Source organism: Anser cygnoides, chromosome 4, assembly GCF_040182565.1.
Source record: "Anser cygnoides isolate HZ-2024a breed goose chromosome 4, Taihu_goose_T2T_genome, whole genome shotgun sequence".
NCBI classification, from domain to species: Eukaryota; Metazoa; Chordata; class Aves; order Anseriformes; family Anatidae; genus Anser; species Anser cygnoides.
In genome coordinates, this window is record NC_089876.1 from 11,132,967 (window position 1) to 11,148,003 (window position 15,037).

General features: G+C 37.0%; 1 protein-coding gene across 10 annotated transcripts in view; it reads left to right on the forward strand.

Moving 5' to 3' along the window:
* The window catches only part of ACOX3 (acyl-CoA oxidase 3, pristanoyl), a 34,679-nt gene that overhangs the window by 2,085 nt on the left and 17,557 nt on the right, over positions 1–15,037 (forward strand). For 4 of the 10 annotated variants that reach the window (XM_048046891.2, XM_013179190.3, XM_013179181.3 and 1 more), the window contains exons 2-7: positions 1,142–1,325; positions 3,419–3,652; positions 4,822–4,893; positions 6,085–6,174; positions 6,803–6,946; positions 7,664–7,752. In XM_048046891.2, the coding sequence (XP_047902848.2) occupies positions 1,158–1,325; positions 3,419–3,652; positions 4,822–4,893; positions 6,085–6,174; positions 6,803–6,946; positions 7,664–7,752 (797 nt within the window). In that variant the 5' untranslated portion in view covers positions 1,142–1,157. Of the gene's footprint in view, positions 1–264; positions 339–1,141; positions 1,326–3,418; positions 3,653–4,821; positions 4,894–6,084; positions 6,175–6,802; positions 6,947–7,663; positions 7,753–15,037 lie in introns of all 10 variants that reach the window. The other 6 variants (XM_048046908.2, XM_048046909.2, XM_048046906.2 and 3 more) reach the window with 3 other exon arrangements.

Consider the following 15,037-nt stretch of genomic DNA (forward strand, 5'->3'; position numbering starts at 1 on the left):
ATACAAGGAAGGGCAAAAGCAGTATTTTTTTGTATTAGAATATTACAAAACCATTTGGAAGCAGGTTTAGGAGGGTTTACGGTCTTTGTACGGTTTCTGTCTTTAGACAATGAAGAAAATTCTACCTGTTTTTTTAAAAGCATGAGAACTTAGTTTGTATTCCAAAATAGATCTTCTAGCTAAGTTTGAAACAGAAACACAATGTCAGTGGTTTTTTTTTTTTGTTTGTTTTGTTGTTCTTGTTTTTGTTTTTGTTTTCTCCAGAACTTTGCAGATGTGTGAAAGTAGATGGTCATGAGTTAATTCTTTAACAAAGGACTACGCTAAGTATTCTGGAGGTTTGGGAATTCTGCTTTCATAATGGCTTGCCTTATTTCAATCAGACAAAGGAGTTGCAAATGTGCAGAATTTACAGGAGTTTGTTTCTTGCAGTGGTGTACATGACTTTATTGCATGGTTACTCATTCATATATTCAACCAGTGGAAGATAAGGGCAGAGTTCCTACCATTTCCCTTAAGTCTTCTGACTTGTGTTGTTTATGCGTGAACAACAGCTTATTACTTCACTTACGCAATAATAAGCCTTAATGCATAACCAACATGACATTTACATAAGAATTGCTTGAATGTTAACTAGTAATGTGGAGATAGTATTGGTATCTGCTGTATTTGAACAGGATTTTGTTTTGTTCTTCACGTTTGGGTGCTTTTATATTTTTTTATTTTGCATTTCAGATAGAAGAGAAGTGGCTTAATCATTCACATTATGTTATTTAGAACATGCAATTTTCTTCCCTAGATCTTTTATCTAATAACCTCTCTTAATATGCAATATTCACCAATGCTGTCCCTGTTTCATATTTTGGTCATATTAAAATGTGCAGGTCATATTTTAATAACAAAGGCCATGTAATTCATTTACATTTGATCAAAAAATTTGATTAAATTTGATTTTTCCTTAGCTTGTACCATGTCAGTTGAATTAGAAAAATGTACAGCCAGTCTTTTAGTTTGCTCTGCACTGCTGTATTCACACATTTGAACAGGCTAAATTAACAACCCTTTTGATTTCTTTATATTATTAAAAGTTAGACATCTGCAGTGCCTCAGTTCATGATGTATATTTTCTTGTTTGGTGCAGAACAGTTTAGCTATCAATGGCATCCACAGTGAATCTGAAAGAAGCGGATGGCAACCAAAGTTCCTGGAATACTTTGCTACCAGATTTCCCCAAGGGGCCGCTCTGCAAATATCGAAAGAAAGCTTCCTTCAACTGGAAGGAGATGGCAGTGTTTCTGGATGGCGAGAATATCATCCAGCTTAAGGTAAATTTAGCAAGAACAGTAAGCATGTTTTAATTTTGTACATGTCTTTTCAGTAGAATCACATGTGATTCTCAAGCACCAAGTATTTGATGTACTAATGGAGCTCTGTACTTACGGAGCATGAAATTATTTTTGCATGAAATTATTGTTGCACGTGCAATTTTCAGAGCAGAACTGAATTTTTAAGTAACCTACTTTACTATCAACTAAGGCTTATTTCATTACTAATCATCAATACAGTGAAAAAAGACAAATGCTACATTACAGGGCTTCATTGCCCATTCCAAACTAAGAGCTATATTTTATCAGTTTCCTTTATGATAGGCATTAAATCGTGTATCCCATGGCTTTACAATTAGTTTAACCTCACATAAGTTTATGCCACATGGTATTTCTGCCATTCTTTGACCTGACGTAAGTTCATACTGTCTTCTGTGCTTGTATTAATGTTTGTGTGGCATGTGTTGGACACTTCAGCTTGCCTACTTGGCTGAAAGCTCGGCCTACCAAAAAAAAAAAAAAAAAAAAAGATTAATTGCAGCTCAAAAAGTGGTGTGGGAATGCATGATGTAGAAGATGTAGGAGGCGACAACTGCCTTTTTTGATGGTGGTGTAGATTTATGTGGACTTAAGCTAATATTGAAGGTGTACTGTAGGTATTAAAATCTTAGAAGGAAGATCAAAGAAATCAAAAATGTCCTGTTCTGTATCTAACTGATATACTTAAAAGCATATGCAAAAAAAAAAAAAAGTGCTCTGCATCTGAGAGTTTCAAAACTGAGCAAATCATACTGTTCATAGAGAGAAAATAACCCTAACTTTGAAAGAGGAGCATGGGAAATTGTCTGTTTTTGTTTTTGTTTTCCTTTGTACTGCAACATTCTCTTCAGAGAGGAGAAAAGGACTTTTTTTTTTTTTTTAAGATTTTGCCTAAGGCACTTTATTATTTTTTTTCTAAATCACACGAAATATGTTTAAGAAGATGCGGATATCATCAAGACAGAGATTTGAGGTGAAAAAAATGCTGTAGCATAGCATTCTCGTTAGACCCCACCTGGAGTACTGCATTCTGCTGTGAGGCCCCCAGCACAAGAAGGACATGGAGCTATTGGTTTGGGACCAGGGGAGGGCCATGAGGATGATCAGAGGGCTGAAGCACCTCTGCTATGAAGAAAGGCTGAGGGAGCTGGGGTTGTTGAGCCTGGAGAAGAGAAGGCTCCGGGGAGACCTTAGAGCAGCCTTTTGGTACCTGAAGGGGCCTACAAGAAAGCTGGAGAACTTTCTTACATGCTCTTTAGAGCATGTAGTGGTAGCACAAGGAGTAATGTTTTTAAACTAAAAATGGATACAGATTAGGAAGACGTTTTTCGCTATGGGGGTGATGAGGCACAGGAACAGGCTGCCCGGAGAAGCTGTGGATGCCCCATCCCTGGAAATGCTCAAGGCCAGGCTGGAGCAACCTGGTCTGGTGGGAAGTGTCCCTTCCTAAGGCCGGGGGTTTGGAAGTAAATGATCTTTAAGGTCATTTCCAACCCAAACACTTCTATGATTCTGCGGTTTTAACTAAGGGGAGAAAAAAAAAAAAATCTTTTAAAAACTTTAAAAGATGTGCACATCTAGATATCAAATGGAGTACACTTCTGCTTTCACCTGGGAACAGAACAGTTGTGGTAGCCTAATGCCTTTACCGTTACAGCGTATTTTTAACTCTATGCTACCCCTGGAGTTTTGCCTTTGTTCTCAGATTGAGAGCCCTTGCTCTTTAGAGTCCTGCCATCAGCTTCATAGTGAAATAATGAAGTGGCTATAAAAAGCAAGTAACTTTTAACAAACCATTTTCTTACATTCAGAATGAATCAGTCCCACACTTGCTACTTCATGACAAAGGAGCTTTTGTAAAATTCAGCTGCATGAACTGTATATATAATGACAGATAATTTTGATATATTTTTAATTCTGTGGGATTTTGCCTTTATAAACTTGAATCTATCAAACTATTGTAGTTTGAGGCCTAGTATTATCCTAGAAGAACATTAACTTGTTTTGTTAATGCTTTTGTGTTAACATTCTCATGTCATTTTTCCCCCCTCAAGAACAGAATCTTCTCTGCTCTAGAAAATGATCCTGTCTTCGCACATCATCCTGGAGAAGATTTGAGCCGTGAGAAGTATCAGGAGCTGACGTTCCTGCGCTGTAAAAGACTCTTTGAGTATGACTTTCTTACTCAGCAAGAGATCATAGAGAACCCATTAAAGATATTTAATATGGTTATCTGCATAGGAATGTATGATTGGTCTCCGTGTCTCCAGTATTTCTTACATTGCGGTGTAAGTACAGTTCAAAAATATATTTGAATTTAAGTATCTCATAATACCATAATTCTGTTGTTTTCTGCTATTGTATTAAAGCAATATTTTTTCCCAGTCCATTGTTTTCAAAAATTAAATTCAGTTTAACTGTTTGGAAGAATCACAGAACTGTGGGATAACATTGGTAGATCTTTGTCATTTAGCCCCATCTCTGTTGGAATCCTACCTGGAGAGTAAAGGTGAAGCAGTATGGGCACAGCTACAGAAAGGTATTTTGATGCCTACAGTTCCATCTTTTGTGTCCTACACAGCCAAAAGAACTTCTACAGCTCCATGTACAAGTATCAGAAACTTCCTTGCCTCGTGCCCTGGTGTGTTGATTCAGGGCAGAATCCAGAAGGAATGGAAATCAGTGTAGAGGTTATTACCAACATCAGTGGCTGGGCTTCTGTTCATCAGTTCCCCCTTGGATGAGTCTTTCAGAACGAATACTTAAGAAAGAATACTTAACATAGGTAACTTCCCACTACCTGATCTAGTGGGAGGTGTCCCTGCCCATGGCAGGGGGATTGGAACTAGATGATCTTTAAGGTCCCTTCCACCCGAGCCGTTCTATGATAGGTGGTCAAATAATATTTGCTGAATTAATAAATTATTACTCATTGCAGGGAAGGTCTGGAGTTTTGTTATGTGAACATCCCTTTAGAAAAACTGAAGGTAGATTTAAAAACAGTAATCTTATGTGGGTCTGAAGCAGCTACCTTCAGTTCCCAAACCATTTGCTGTGAAACAAGCTAGAATATTCTGAAAATTTTGCTTTATTCAAGGAGATATCCACATGTAAAAGTGCAAAGTGAGCTCATTAAGCATTTATGAGAGTTTGCAGGGAAGGCTTGAACAGGTTCAAACTGTGAAAAGTTGATCCTGTCTTGAAAATATTGCAGCAATGGGCCATTTAGTCTTTGGTCTCACTACTCAGTGTTTTCTCTTAGAGAGTGTTCAGTCCTCTGCAAAGGGTCCATGACAAGATCAATTCTTGACTTACCTCCTCAAGGTATAGTCTAAGTAGTAGTTTACTGTGTAACCTACCTTTCCATGGTCTCTTTAATGGATGTCACTATTGCATATATATTAGTGTTTTCTATCATGGGATTACTGATTTCATTCATTATTCTTTGTTTTTACAGGTATTTGCAGGTACAATTTTGAGTGCTTCAATGAGGTTTGCAGACTTACTGAAAAAAGTTTTTAACATGGAGGTAAATTTTTCTGAATAGCTTGTGAGAACTGGGCATTGTCAGAACCATGGCATTACCTGCACCTTTCTGTTATTTCTGATCTACTTAGGTACCTAGGTACTTCTAAATAGCAAAGTAAAAGAAGACCAAGGAGCACATTCAAGCACTGAGCCTTGACTGTTCTCACTGCTAGTTGTCATGCCAGTTCCTGAGTCTGTATTAGACTGTCCAAGTTAACATGCAGTCAAAGTTTGCAAACTTCTCCCAAAAAGGCAATATTGGTGACACTACATTAATTTTAATTTTGTCCAGTGTCTTTTAACAGTATGGTAGCAAATTTTGAACTCTCAGACACTTCCACATCTACATCATAAACTGTGCAGCACAAGCCCTTGGCATGATGCTGTAAATATTCCATAGAAAATGCTATAAACCAGAAAATAATAATCTCTTAATGCCACAGAAACACCACAGAGATTCCAAAGGAGACCCAGGACCAAGTGCTCTGTACAGTAAGTGCAGCCTACCTGATACGGAAAGAGCCAATCCTGAACAGTTTCTCCTGCTCAGCATTCACTCATTGCCTCACCCTCATTGATTGTGCAAGATACATACTCCTGAGTGCACTCAAACTGAGCATCGTGCTTCTTTTGTATCTCTATCATTTTTTATCTTGTTTCTTTGTCAACCATTCACCTTCTTGCTTATCGAATCTTCTGAAATTTTTTTATGTCTCAGCAATAGGCACAGCAATATACTGCTACATTTTTTGTTTTCACTTGTTTTTCAAAGGTTTGGTACCTAAGAGTACATACTACAGGCCAAACCAGTCTAGGGTAAAAGGGTGCAATATGCACATTTCGGTGTGACCTCAAACAGCTGGTGTTCCCAAATACTGATGGAGAATCAAGTGTATGCATATATTCATATGATTCACCCATTTTCATCATAAAAGAGTTCTCTCAGCCCAGACAGCTGAAAACTGTCAGTCAGTGGATGTAACAATCTGTACCTGTCTGAATAAATCAGCCATCGGGAAAGGAAAAAAATCTTATACCCTACTGCAGGTAGATTTCGTAGCCTTAGGATTATATCTGATTGGTTTCCTTGCAATTGCAAGTTACTATCCAAGAGCTGAAATTGCAATCATCTTATGGTTTTAATTACTCTAATAAACTAGTCTTGAATTGTGCCTTTTATCTCTTTATTTAGATTTTTGGATGTTTTGCTCTGACTGAACTTAGCCATGGAACTAATACCAAAGGCATACGGACCACTGCCACATTTGATCGTAGCACTCAGGTTAGTCCTTAATGCACAGGAATAATACTTAACACTGTTAATCTAAGGTTAGACTTCTTCACATCTTTTACATTCTTTTTTTCTTCTTACATCCAGAAAACACAGTACTTGTAATCAAAAATCTGAATGTTGAAGCTATGTCTGCATTTTGGGATATGTGTATTCTAGAGAATAGATCCTACTCGTGGTCCCTTAGTTGTCCAAACTGGAAAATGTGCTTTCACACTGTTAGCCAGCCTTCCTCTCCATAGAAAAATGCACAAGAAGGAGGTGGTCCCTGCACAGGTTTCAGCCCACAGTGGACTCAGCTCACCTTAACCCAAGATCTAGGAAATGCTTCAAAGTCCATCACTTTGCTTTGCCTTTTTAACTGCTTTAATGAGCAATTTAAAGGCTGAAATTTAGGCCTTACAGTCAAGTCATGAACTTTTTCTCCTTAAAGTTTTCCTAGCCACATGAATTCTCTCCAAAGTTGAACACTGTAAGAGAGATCTCAGCTGTTGGAGCGCAGTACAGAATGAAATATTGGCAGTTAATGGATATTTTCAAAACATTATCTTGTCCGTGAAAAAGAATTAAATAGCTTTTATCATTTTAATCATTTTGCTCCTTTTTTTGCTGGCTACAGGAATTTGTCATCAATACACCTGACTTTGAAGCTGCAAAGTTCTGGGTTGGTAATATGGGGAAACATGCCACCCATGCAGTTGTGTATGCCCAACTCTATACTCCTGATGGACAATGCCAAGGATTACATTCATTTATTGTACAGGTAGGATAGGAATATTGCTAATCTTTTGTCTTTCTGTGTGGGTGAGGGGTGTTAAAGATTTTCTGTTAATACTGTTTCTTATGTCTGACCAGTACTTTAATTAATGCCTTCAGCATTTATAGCAATTGTAAAAAGTGTTTTTTATCTTTAAATGTTCACTGTATTTTTGTGGTGGTTGTACAGACAATTTTATGTCAGTTTTCTGCAGCTGGAAAATGCAGAAGAGTTAAGAAGCCTAAAGATTATCACACAACCTATATAATTAGAAATAACCTATGCTGTATGAAGTCCTGGAAGTCTTGGATGAGACTTATGGTGAAAAGTAGTACATAATAAAACAGACTGTTTGCAGACTGAACAGAATTTACTACAAAATCAGGGAATATCTCAAAGCTGATTGTTACACTGAAGTTAGGTTGATTCCTGCTGTGTGTGTGCACCCAAAGGAGGTTTCAGTGCTAGTTTGATCTGTGTTAAGGCTTATTTAACAAAGTACTGTTATTAGCTTAAGTAATTTTCATTATGGGACCTATGTCCTGAATGAAAGGATATGTAAGTATGAGTTATATCCATGATTACGTGCTTGGAAAATCAGAGGGCTTTCTTTAGTACTAATGACAGAATACAGGTTGGGAATGTTTTCACTGTTTGAAGAGTCCAACCAAGAATTCTAATTGTCCCACAATTGAACTAATGTTTCCTTCCTCTTCTGTGCAGATTCGAGATACAAAAACTCTCCTACCTATGCCAGGTGTCATGGTAGGTGACATAGGAAAGAAACTTGGGCAGAATGGTCTGGATAATGGGTAAGTCCATCCATTTGAATGAAGAAACATTCTACATTATATCATGTGTAGTGGTGCAAATATCCTGTGTCAATTCTCTGTACTTCTGAGGTAGTGAAAGACCTGAGGTTTCTAGTGGCTTTAATTTGTTGTTACTTAAAAAATAAAATAATAAATAAATAAATAAAAGAGCAATTTTTATAAAAAAAATATTTTTATAGCTCTGTTTAAAGACAATAAACCTGAAATAGTAAAGGGTGTGTTAGTGGGTGTCACTTCTTTATGCCTCCAATTTACTTCTTTCTGTTGATTCAGTTTGTTTATTGTTCAATTGTTGTCCTACATAGTGTGCCATTGCAGTAAGCAAAATGTAGATCTCATAAGGTATCCTTCTTTGTAATGTAATGGTTTTGACTGGCTTTCCAGCAAGACGTAGTTGTTCTGTAGTTTTTGTCTTTACCAGCTTCTTCCTAATATCCCAAATAACCAGTAGTGTCAATAATGGCACTGACTGTGTATGTACATAATTCTCATTGATGCTCTGTTGCGTAAAGACATGGATGAAAGAAAAAAATAGCATACAGCAAATGAAGTTTTATAGAGGACAGATGTGAGAAGAGGCATGGAAAAGAGCTTTGGGAGTTTTTGTTGGGATTTTATTTGCCTGCATCTGCATTACAAACTTGTAGCCACCAGATGGCACAGCAACATGGGCTTGAGTATTCCAAATGTAATTCAGCTTCATATTTCAGTAGAAATAGTCAAATTCTGCTGCTCATTCTTAATGAGCAGCATTGTTTTAAGCACAACATGAGGAAGGAAAAGAACGAAATGAAAATTTGGCATATAATCTGTATATATGTTCATCTAAAAAGCATTAGATCCCATTATGCTTTTATTAAAAGCGTTAGTCTCTACCTCATACTTTGCCAGTTTTTTTGTATGTACGTGTGAAGTCTGGTTCAACTACCATGGGCATTTAAGTAAATCAGATATATTTTTGTGGAGTTACGCTTAGGATAAATGGTCAGAGTGAAGATCAGAGTACAAGGAAACTGATAGAGATGTCAGATTTTGTTCCTGTACTTGGAGAAGTTTATGATATGTCTTTTCGACGTGGGTATACAGATCTAAACTCGCAAGCATATATGTAGGGCATGGAGAAAAAATCTGGTTTGCTTGGATATTGTAATTGATTTATGCTATGTAAGAGAACAGAGAAGGTGATTGTAGCAGTCCCTTTTGGTTGTAGAAAATTAATCTCCTCTGTCCTTTGGCTGAAGTTTGACTGATTCATGTTAATGCAAAGTGTAATGTAAGAGGTAAGAATTGCAAAAAATTGTAAAGTAAGAATTGCAGAAGTAATGTGGGAATTTTTGCAGTGTGAATTCAACTGACTAACCTGCTCCTTCACAGTCTGTCTTTCCAAGTAATTCCTATAGCTTCTTAACTAGAACGTCCTAAAATCATGCTTTTTGCAAATCTTTGTAACTTCAGCTACCCCTTAAAAAAAATCACTTTAAATTATTTTAAATTATTTTCCTTTGTTTTTGTCATTCACAAAATTTAGTGTAATAAATACATACGTGATTAAAGATAGAACTACATTTTTTCTTAAGGTAAATTTAGACTCTTTATGTTTTGTTACCAAAAAATAAATCGGGCTGCCACTAGGGGATGCAAGTGCTTCAGTCTTTATTTTTATAATACAAAAATGTCCACCTGTTGCTAGTACTCTAGCACTCTGTGAAATACGCTGTTCACTGTGGTCCCAAAATTGAAATATCAGGGAAAAAAAACAAGCACAAAAAAAAAAAAAGGGTATTTAGGATCCAGGGGCTTTTCGATAACATGCATGGGAGGTGCAGGAGAGGAACATAAGGAGGAACATAAGGCAAGAGCTTTGGTAATTGTTGATGGGCATTTCTATCGTTCCCCCCCCCCCCCCCTTTTAATATGTTTTTGTCTACCATGGTTAATGTAACATTACCAAACTTTCCCATTATGCAGTGCACATCAGTAAATGATTGCCACCAAATCAGTGGTGAAACAATTTCATGTTCGTTTGTAACTAGCTGTAAACTGCTTCTTTCCCAATTCAGAAAAAGAAAACATACTTAGCTGAATCTATGTAGGAAAGAGTTTGAAAATTAGTTTTAATTGTGTTTCTTAAATAGTGCTGAACATGCCTGTCTTTATAAAACGTGCTCGGAGTTCGTTCAGCTGTATACATTGATAGCGTGTATACGGTCTGTTGAGCAGACAAAACCTATGATAAGGGAAGTACTAGTGAAATGAAGCTATCAACAACACAGCAAACCACTGCCAAAGAGAAAGCTGTTTATTTGAACTGAATTGTTATAGGGGAAATAAGGGCCTTCTGGGTGAAGAGGAATTGTTAGTGGTATCTAATTTAATGATGGACTTCAGAAAACTGAAGGGTTTTTACTAGCAGTTTTAACAACCTTTCATATACAATTAAATGCATGTGATCTCTCTGCACATACAACCTGCTGCGACATTCAGTGTGTTCCCTAACAACAAGGCTAGATTCAGTGTTCTGGATACCAAAAAACAAACACAACACCCAAGAGGAAATGGGTAAAGGGGATTTGCTGGGCAGAAAAGTAGTAAGTGATGTAAAAGAAGCCCTCCTGGAAAGAGACTGCGGGTTCTGAAAGCCCTCCCTGCAATTCCTTGCATACTAGAGATGTCACACATCATACAGATTCAAGTCCTTTGTATTATGTCATTTAAATGTTTGGCTAATTTATTTATCAGTTAATTTATTGTGTGTTTGTTAGTATTTCAGTTTCAGTGACAGTAATTCATTAATATTCTGCTACTGCTAATTTAAGTGTAGACCAAATGAAAGCCTAGTCCTTCAAAGGATTTTTGTTTCCCAGAATTTATGCCCTTAAATCTTACTTAGATTTCCCAATATTTGCAGTTATTTCAGTTGGAAGGCTGGAGCTGAAGTACACTGTTGGAGCCTAAGTAGTCTCTTGGAGCTTCATTTTACAATCCAAAGCAGTAGTTGCTGAAGATAAGTTGCACGCTATGCTCCTTTGGTTGGTTGTTTCTACTCTCACACAGCCTTCTTCATTGTGCTGGGATGAACATTTGTGCTGTGCAGTGGACTCAACTAGGGAACAGGAACTGTCTGAAAACTAATCTCACCAAAAAAAAAGTCTGTTTTCAAGTAGATCATTTGTCAGGTCTGGTTCACTGCAAGGCCACAGTAGAGGCTGTTCCAGTACAGGGAAAGTGACAGTATAGGGGTGTAAATAAGAAAGCAAGCATAGAGATCAGTTGTGCTTATCTAGAAATAACAAGCTCGTGCTTGTTTGAGGTTTTTATTGTCTTTGAGCCACTGACCAGAGCCACAAACAAGAGAACAGATGAAGCAGCTATAAAATACAAATAATTGTTAAAATACCTGTACATGAACTTAAGTTACCTGAATATTCTACTGTTAGTCATTGTGAGGAATATTTTTTAAGACATGTCTTGTATATTGCAATTTAAGTCAAAACAGTGATTTTCCAGTGGCTTCACTGATATTTCCCTGTTTCACCCTCTCCACTTAGTTTCTATGGTCAAGGTGAGACGTATGGATACATTCAGTGCTGCGCACATCACTAAGATGTGGTCACATTGCTAAAGAGAAATGCCTTATCCCCTTCTCATTTTTGTCACTTGCAAGTACCTCAAAACTGCATAGCCACAGCCAGTGCATTGCGATGCCTGTCACAATGACAGGCAGTGATGGTACTAATGGGGAAAGGTGGATTCAGATCTGGTCACGAAGTTGTTTTATCACCTGCAGAAACAGGGCCTCACATCTGTAGTACATTTCAGACAGCCTTTTTTTTTCCTTAGCAGAGCTGTGTCTGCTCTTGACTTTTGCAGGGGTCTAACCATCCGGAACTCCTTGCCAGACTGGCACTTAACCTATAAGAACTGTGGGGTGAGTGGGTTTTTGTGTCTCCATGAAGTCCATTAAGATAGGATTAGGAGGCCTCTGTTGTTTTACTACTGCTGTTGAGCATTTCTTCTACAGACCTGCATTCTTAGATTAGTCTTGTTACTAGATACTGGAGCTAAAATACTGTGTTTCAGTTTTTCCCATCCTCTCTGTAACTTTTCTCAACTTTAACCTTTCTGTGAGTTTCAGTCTGGAATACGTGGCTGTTTTCTTTCTCTTCTACAAGTTTTTCACCAAACCTCTTAAATGTTATTCTTCCCAAGGTTTACTGTGTCTCATAAACAGCCGTGAGATCACTTGACTTGCAGATTTCCAATACCATTCACCTGCTTTCTGTTTCTGGCTAAAAGGATTGACGGAACTGTCACTGCACCATCTCTAACATAGTCAGTAATAAAAGCTGGCAGGACAGGCATTTTTGTGGGTCTGAAATTCACGAAAGCATATTTGAGCTATTTGTACCATAGGTAACAGCTTATTAATTTAGCACTGGCAAAAGGAGCTCATGGCTTTTCCAGCTGCTCTTTTTTTTTTTTCTTTTTTATCAGCATTACTGCACACCAGATGAATTACTTTTGCATGATTTAAAGTCAGTAAGATTAACTCTGCTTGAAATGTTCCCTAAACCACTGGCCAAAGAACCCAAACAAAAATGTTACTATTGGAATAGTGCTTCACTCTGCTCAGCTAATCTTGGTAGAAGTGTATGAAATACAGTTGTTTTACCTGTGTACTAGATTCTGTAAAATTCCACATTTCTTTAGAGCTCTATGAAACATATTTAAAGTGGCAGCTATCTGTCTTTTTTGCAGAGAAGTCTTAATCTCAGACACGCTAATTGCTGTGCAGAAGAGTCCCTAATTAGGGTAGTTTTCAAACCTATGGTCTTGTCATCACCATGTGAAACATAGACATTTTCCAAACTTGCTGGTACTTGATATCCCCATGGCTGTATATACAGTTCCATTATCGTAAGATATTTCTACTTTTCTTCAATTATTTAAGGAGATTTTCTCCTAAATGCGTTGACAGATGTGGTCCGTGTGATCATTGACTTCATTAAAGCTTATTATTTATTTTTAATATGTTCCGATATCAAGTTCAAATTGGCAAGCATGTCTCATAATTTCAAATAGCAAAATTCTTGGAGAAGGAGCATAACAGCAGTTGGCAGTCATTTTGTAACGTCGGCTAACTCCCAGATCCTGTAAGGTTCTGCTTTTATTTTCGGCATTGGTGCTTATAAGCAATATATCATATTTCTTAACACACGGGAGCTTTCTGTGGATTTTTTAATTGCTAATTCTATCTCTCTCATTGGCTTCTTAAAGTTTTTGCCATTTTACATGCCTCTATTTTGATAGCAGCTTACAGAAAAATAAGGAAATAAAGTATATTTAATGGCCAATATCAAGGAAAGAAATCTGAACTTTTAAAACCTGAAAAAAAAAATCTGAACTTTTAAAAACTCAGTGTGCATTATTTGAATCAATGTTCACAATAAGAAAATAGGTTGTTATATAATGACTGGAAATTTAGTATTCTTGTTCACTAGCTATGAAAAATAGCGATTATAAGAAGGTATACTTTTTAATCAAAATAATTCTAGGTAACACTTTATAAGGTGCAGAACTACCTACCTTATACTTATGGCTGACGTATTATAACAAAACTTTCTACAAGATCTTCTCTTTCCATAAAGACTTGCTCTAGGTTTAGCTTTTTGGGTTTATATTACAATTGGAGAAATGGAGTAAAACTGTTCAGGTTATTTTGCTAGCTGTTTTGTTTGGCACACGTCTGCAACATGTTCAATATTAGTAGGCTTCCATTTCCTAAAAGGAGGTTATTTTTACATGGAAGATGTATATGTTAGTAGATACAGAGCTTCAAGCACACATCAATATAATGACTTTCTACAATTGCACAGCTTTGCTGAATGAATTGAACTAATCACTACAGTGTAAAACTGTAAAGGACAATTTATCGTCTTCATCGTTAATGCTACTGTGAATCTTGCCGTCATCATACACAGGTCTAAACATACTCCAGATATATATTTGCAAAGAGAAGTCCCAAGAGTTGGAGCCTTTTGAAATTTCTTCGAAAACTGTGCCCAAAGAGTGTATCATATCTTTGTTAAGTCAACTTTTCCTGTAACCTGGCTCACGAGTCCAGTTTTTATCACCATTCAGTAGCTTTTCTAAATGATACTTCATTGCATTCTTCCATGCATATTTTCCTGCTTGGGAGGGATCCTTTAGAAAAATCTGCAAGGCTGCCTTTCATCACTCAAATTCTTCCTTAAAATTCTCATTTGTTCTAATGGCTTGTAAGAAATGGCAATGATTAGCTACTGTGACCGGCAGATATATCAAGCAAGTATTCTGCAGCAGTTAGTGTCTGCCTCACAGGGACCTAAACCTTGCCATACACACTCTCTTGTAATTAAAGTAATGAGTAATAATTTTTAAAAAGTTCAGATTCTATCTAGTGTGCGTGCTATTGCTTAAAAATAATAGGGTTGCTATACATTCTTAAATGTGATTAATTTTATTTGGTGTACAGGGAGCAGAGAAAGTGAATTTAGCCAAAAGATCTTTTTGGAATGAGATTTTTTGTTTTCAGTGATAAGACGAAATACAAACAAAGATGTATATGAGATTTTTGGAAATTCTGAATTTGGTTCTATTATGTAGTGTTGTCTCACTGAAACTCACACTTAATAAAGCACATGTATAAGGCCAGTAAGCAGCTGGTTCTTGGTTAGGATAGCCTGCTTTTCTCTGTGGCTAAGTTTGAAAATAGCCTGTATCTCTAAGGCTGAATAAATTCAGTATGCAGATATGTTTCCTTGGAAACAACTCGTAATTTTAAAGCACATGCAGCAATGCAGCCCTTATGTAATTTATTAATGTGAAAGACCTGGCTCTCATGGGCCTTATTAAGTAGATCAGCCTGTATTGGCAGGCAAAAGGAATTTGCTTTGATTACATATGCAGCTTTTCAAGTGCTATTAGATACTGAGATATTTGTGAGTTGAGCAGATACTACCCCTATCGAGCCAAGTTGTACTGCCCGTTTTGGTGAAACAGTTCATACACTTTCTTCCTGAAGAATATGAATATTTAGGACAGTCTGCCTATTCTAACAGCTTCCTTCTTTATTGCTGCTAAGGTGCCACAATTTAGAAAAGACAATGTCAGTCATTCCTTCTTAAGATGCCACATTCCAGGGAATAGCAGTCCTAGTATGAGTTCAAGCAAAGGAAGGTTCTCGTTTCTGCTCCTTCTTAGTGCACTAATTCAGCTGTGTACT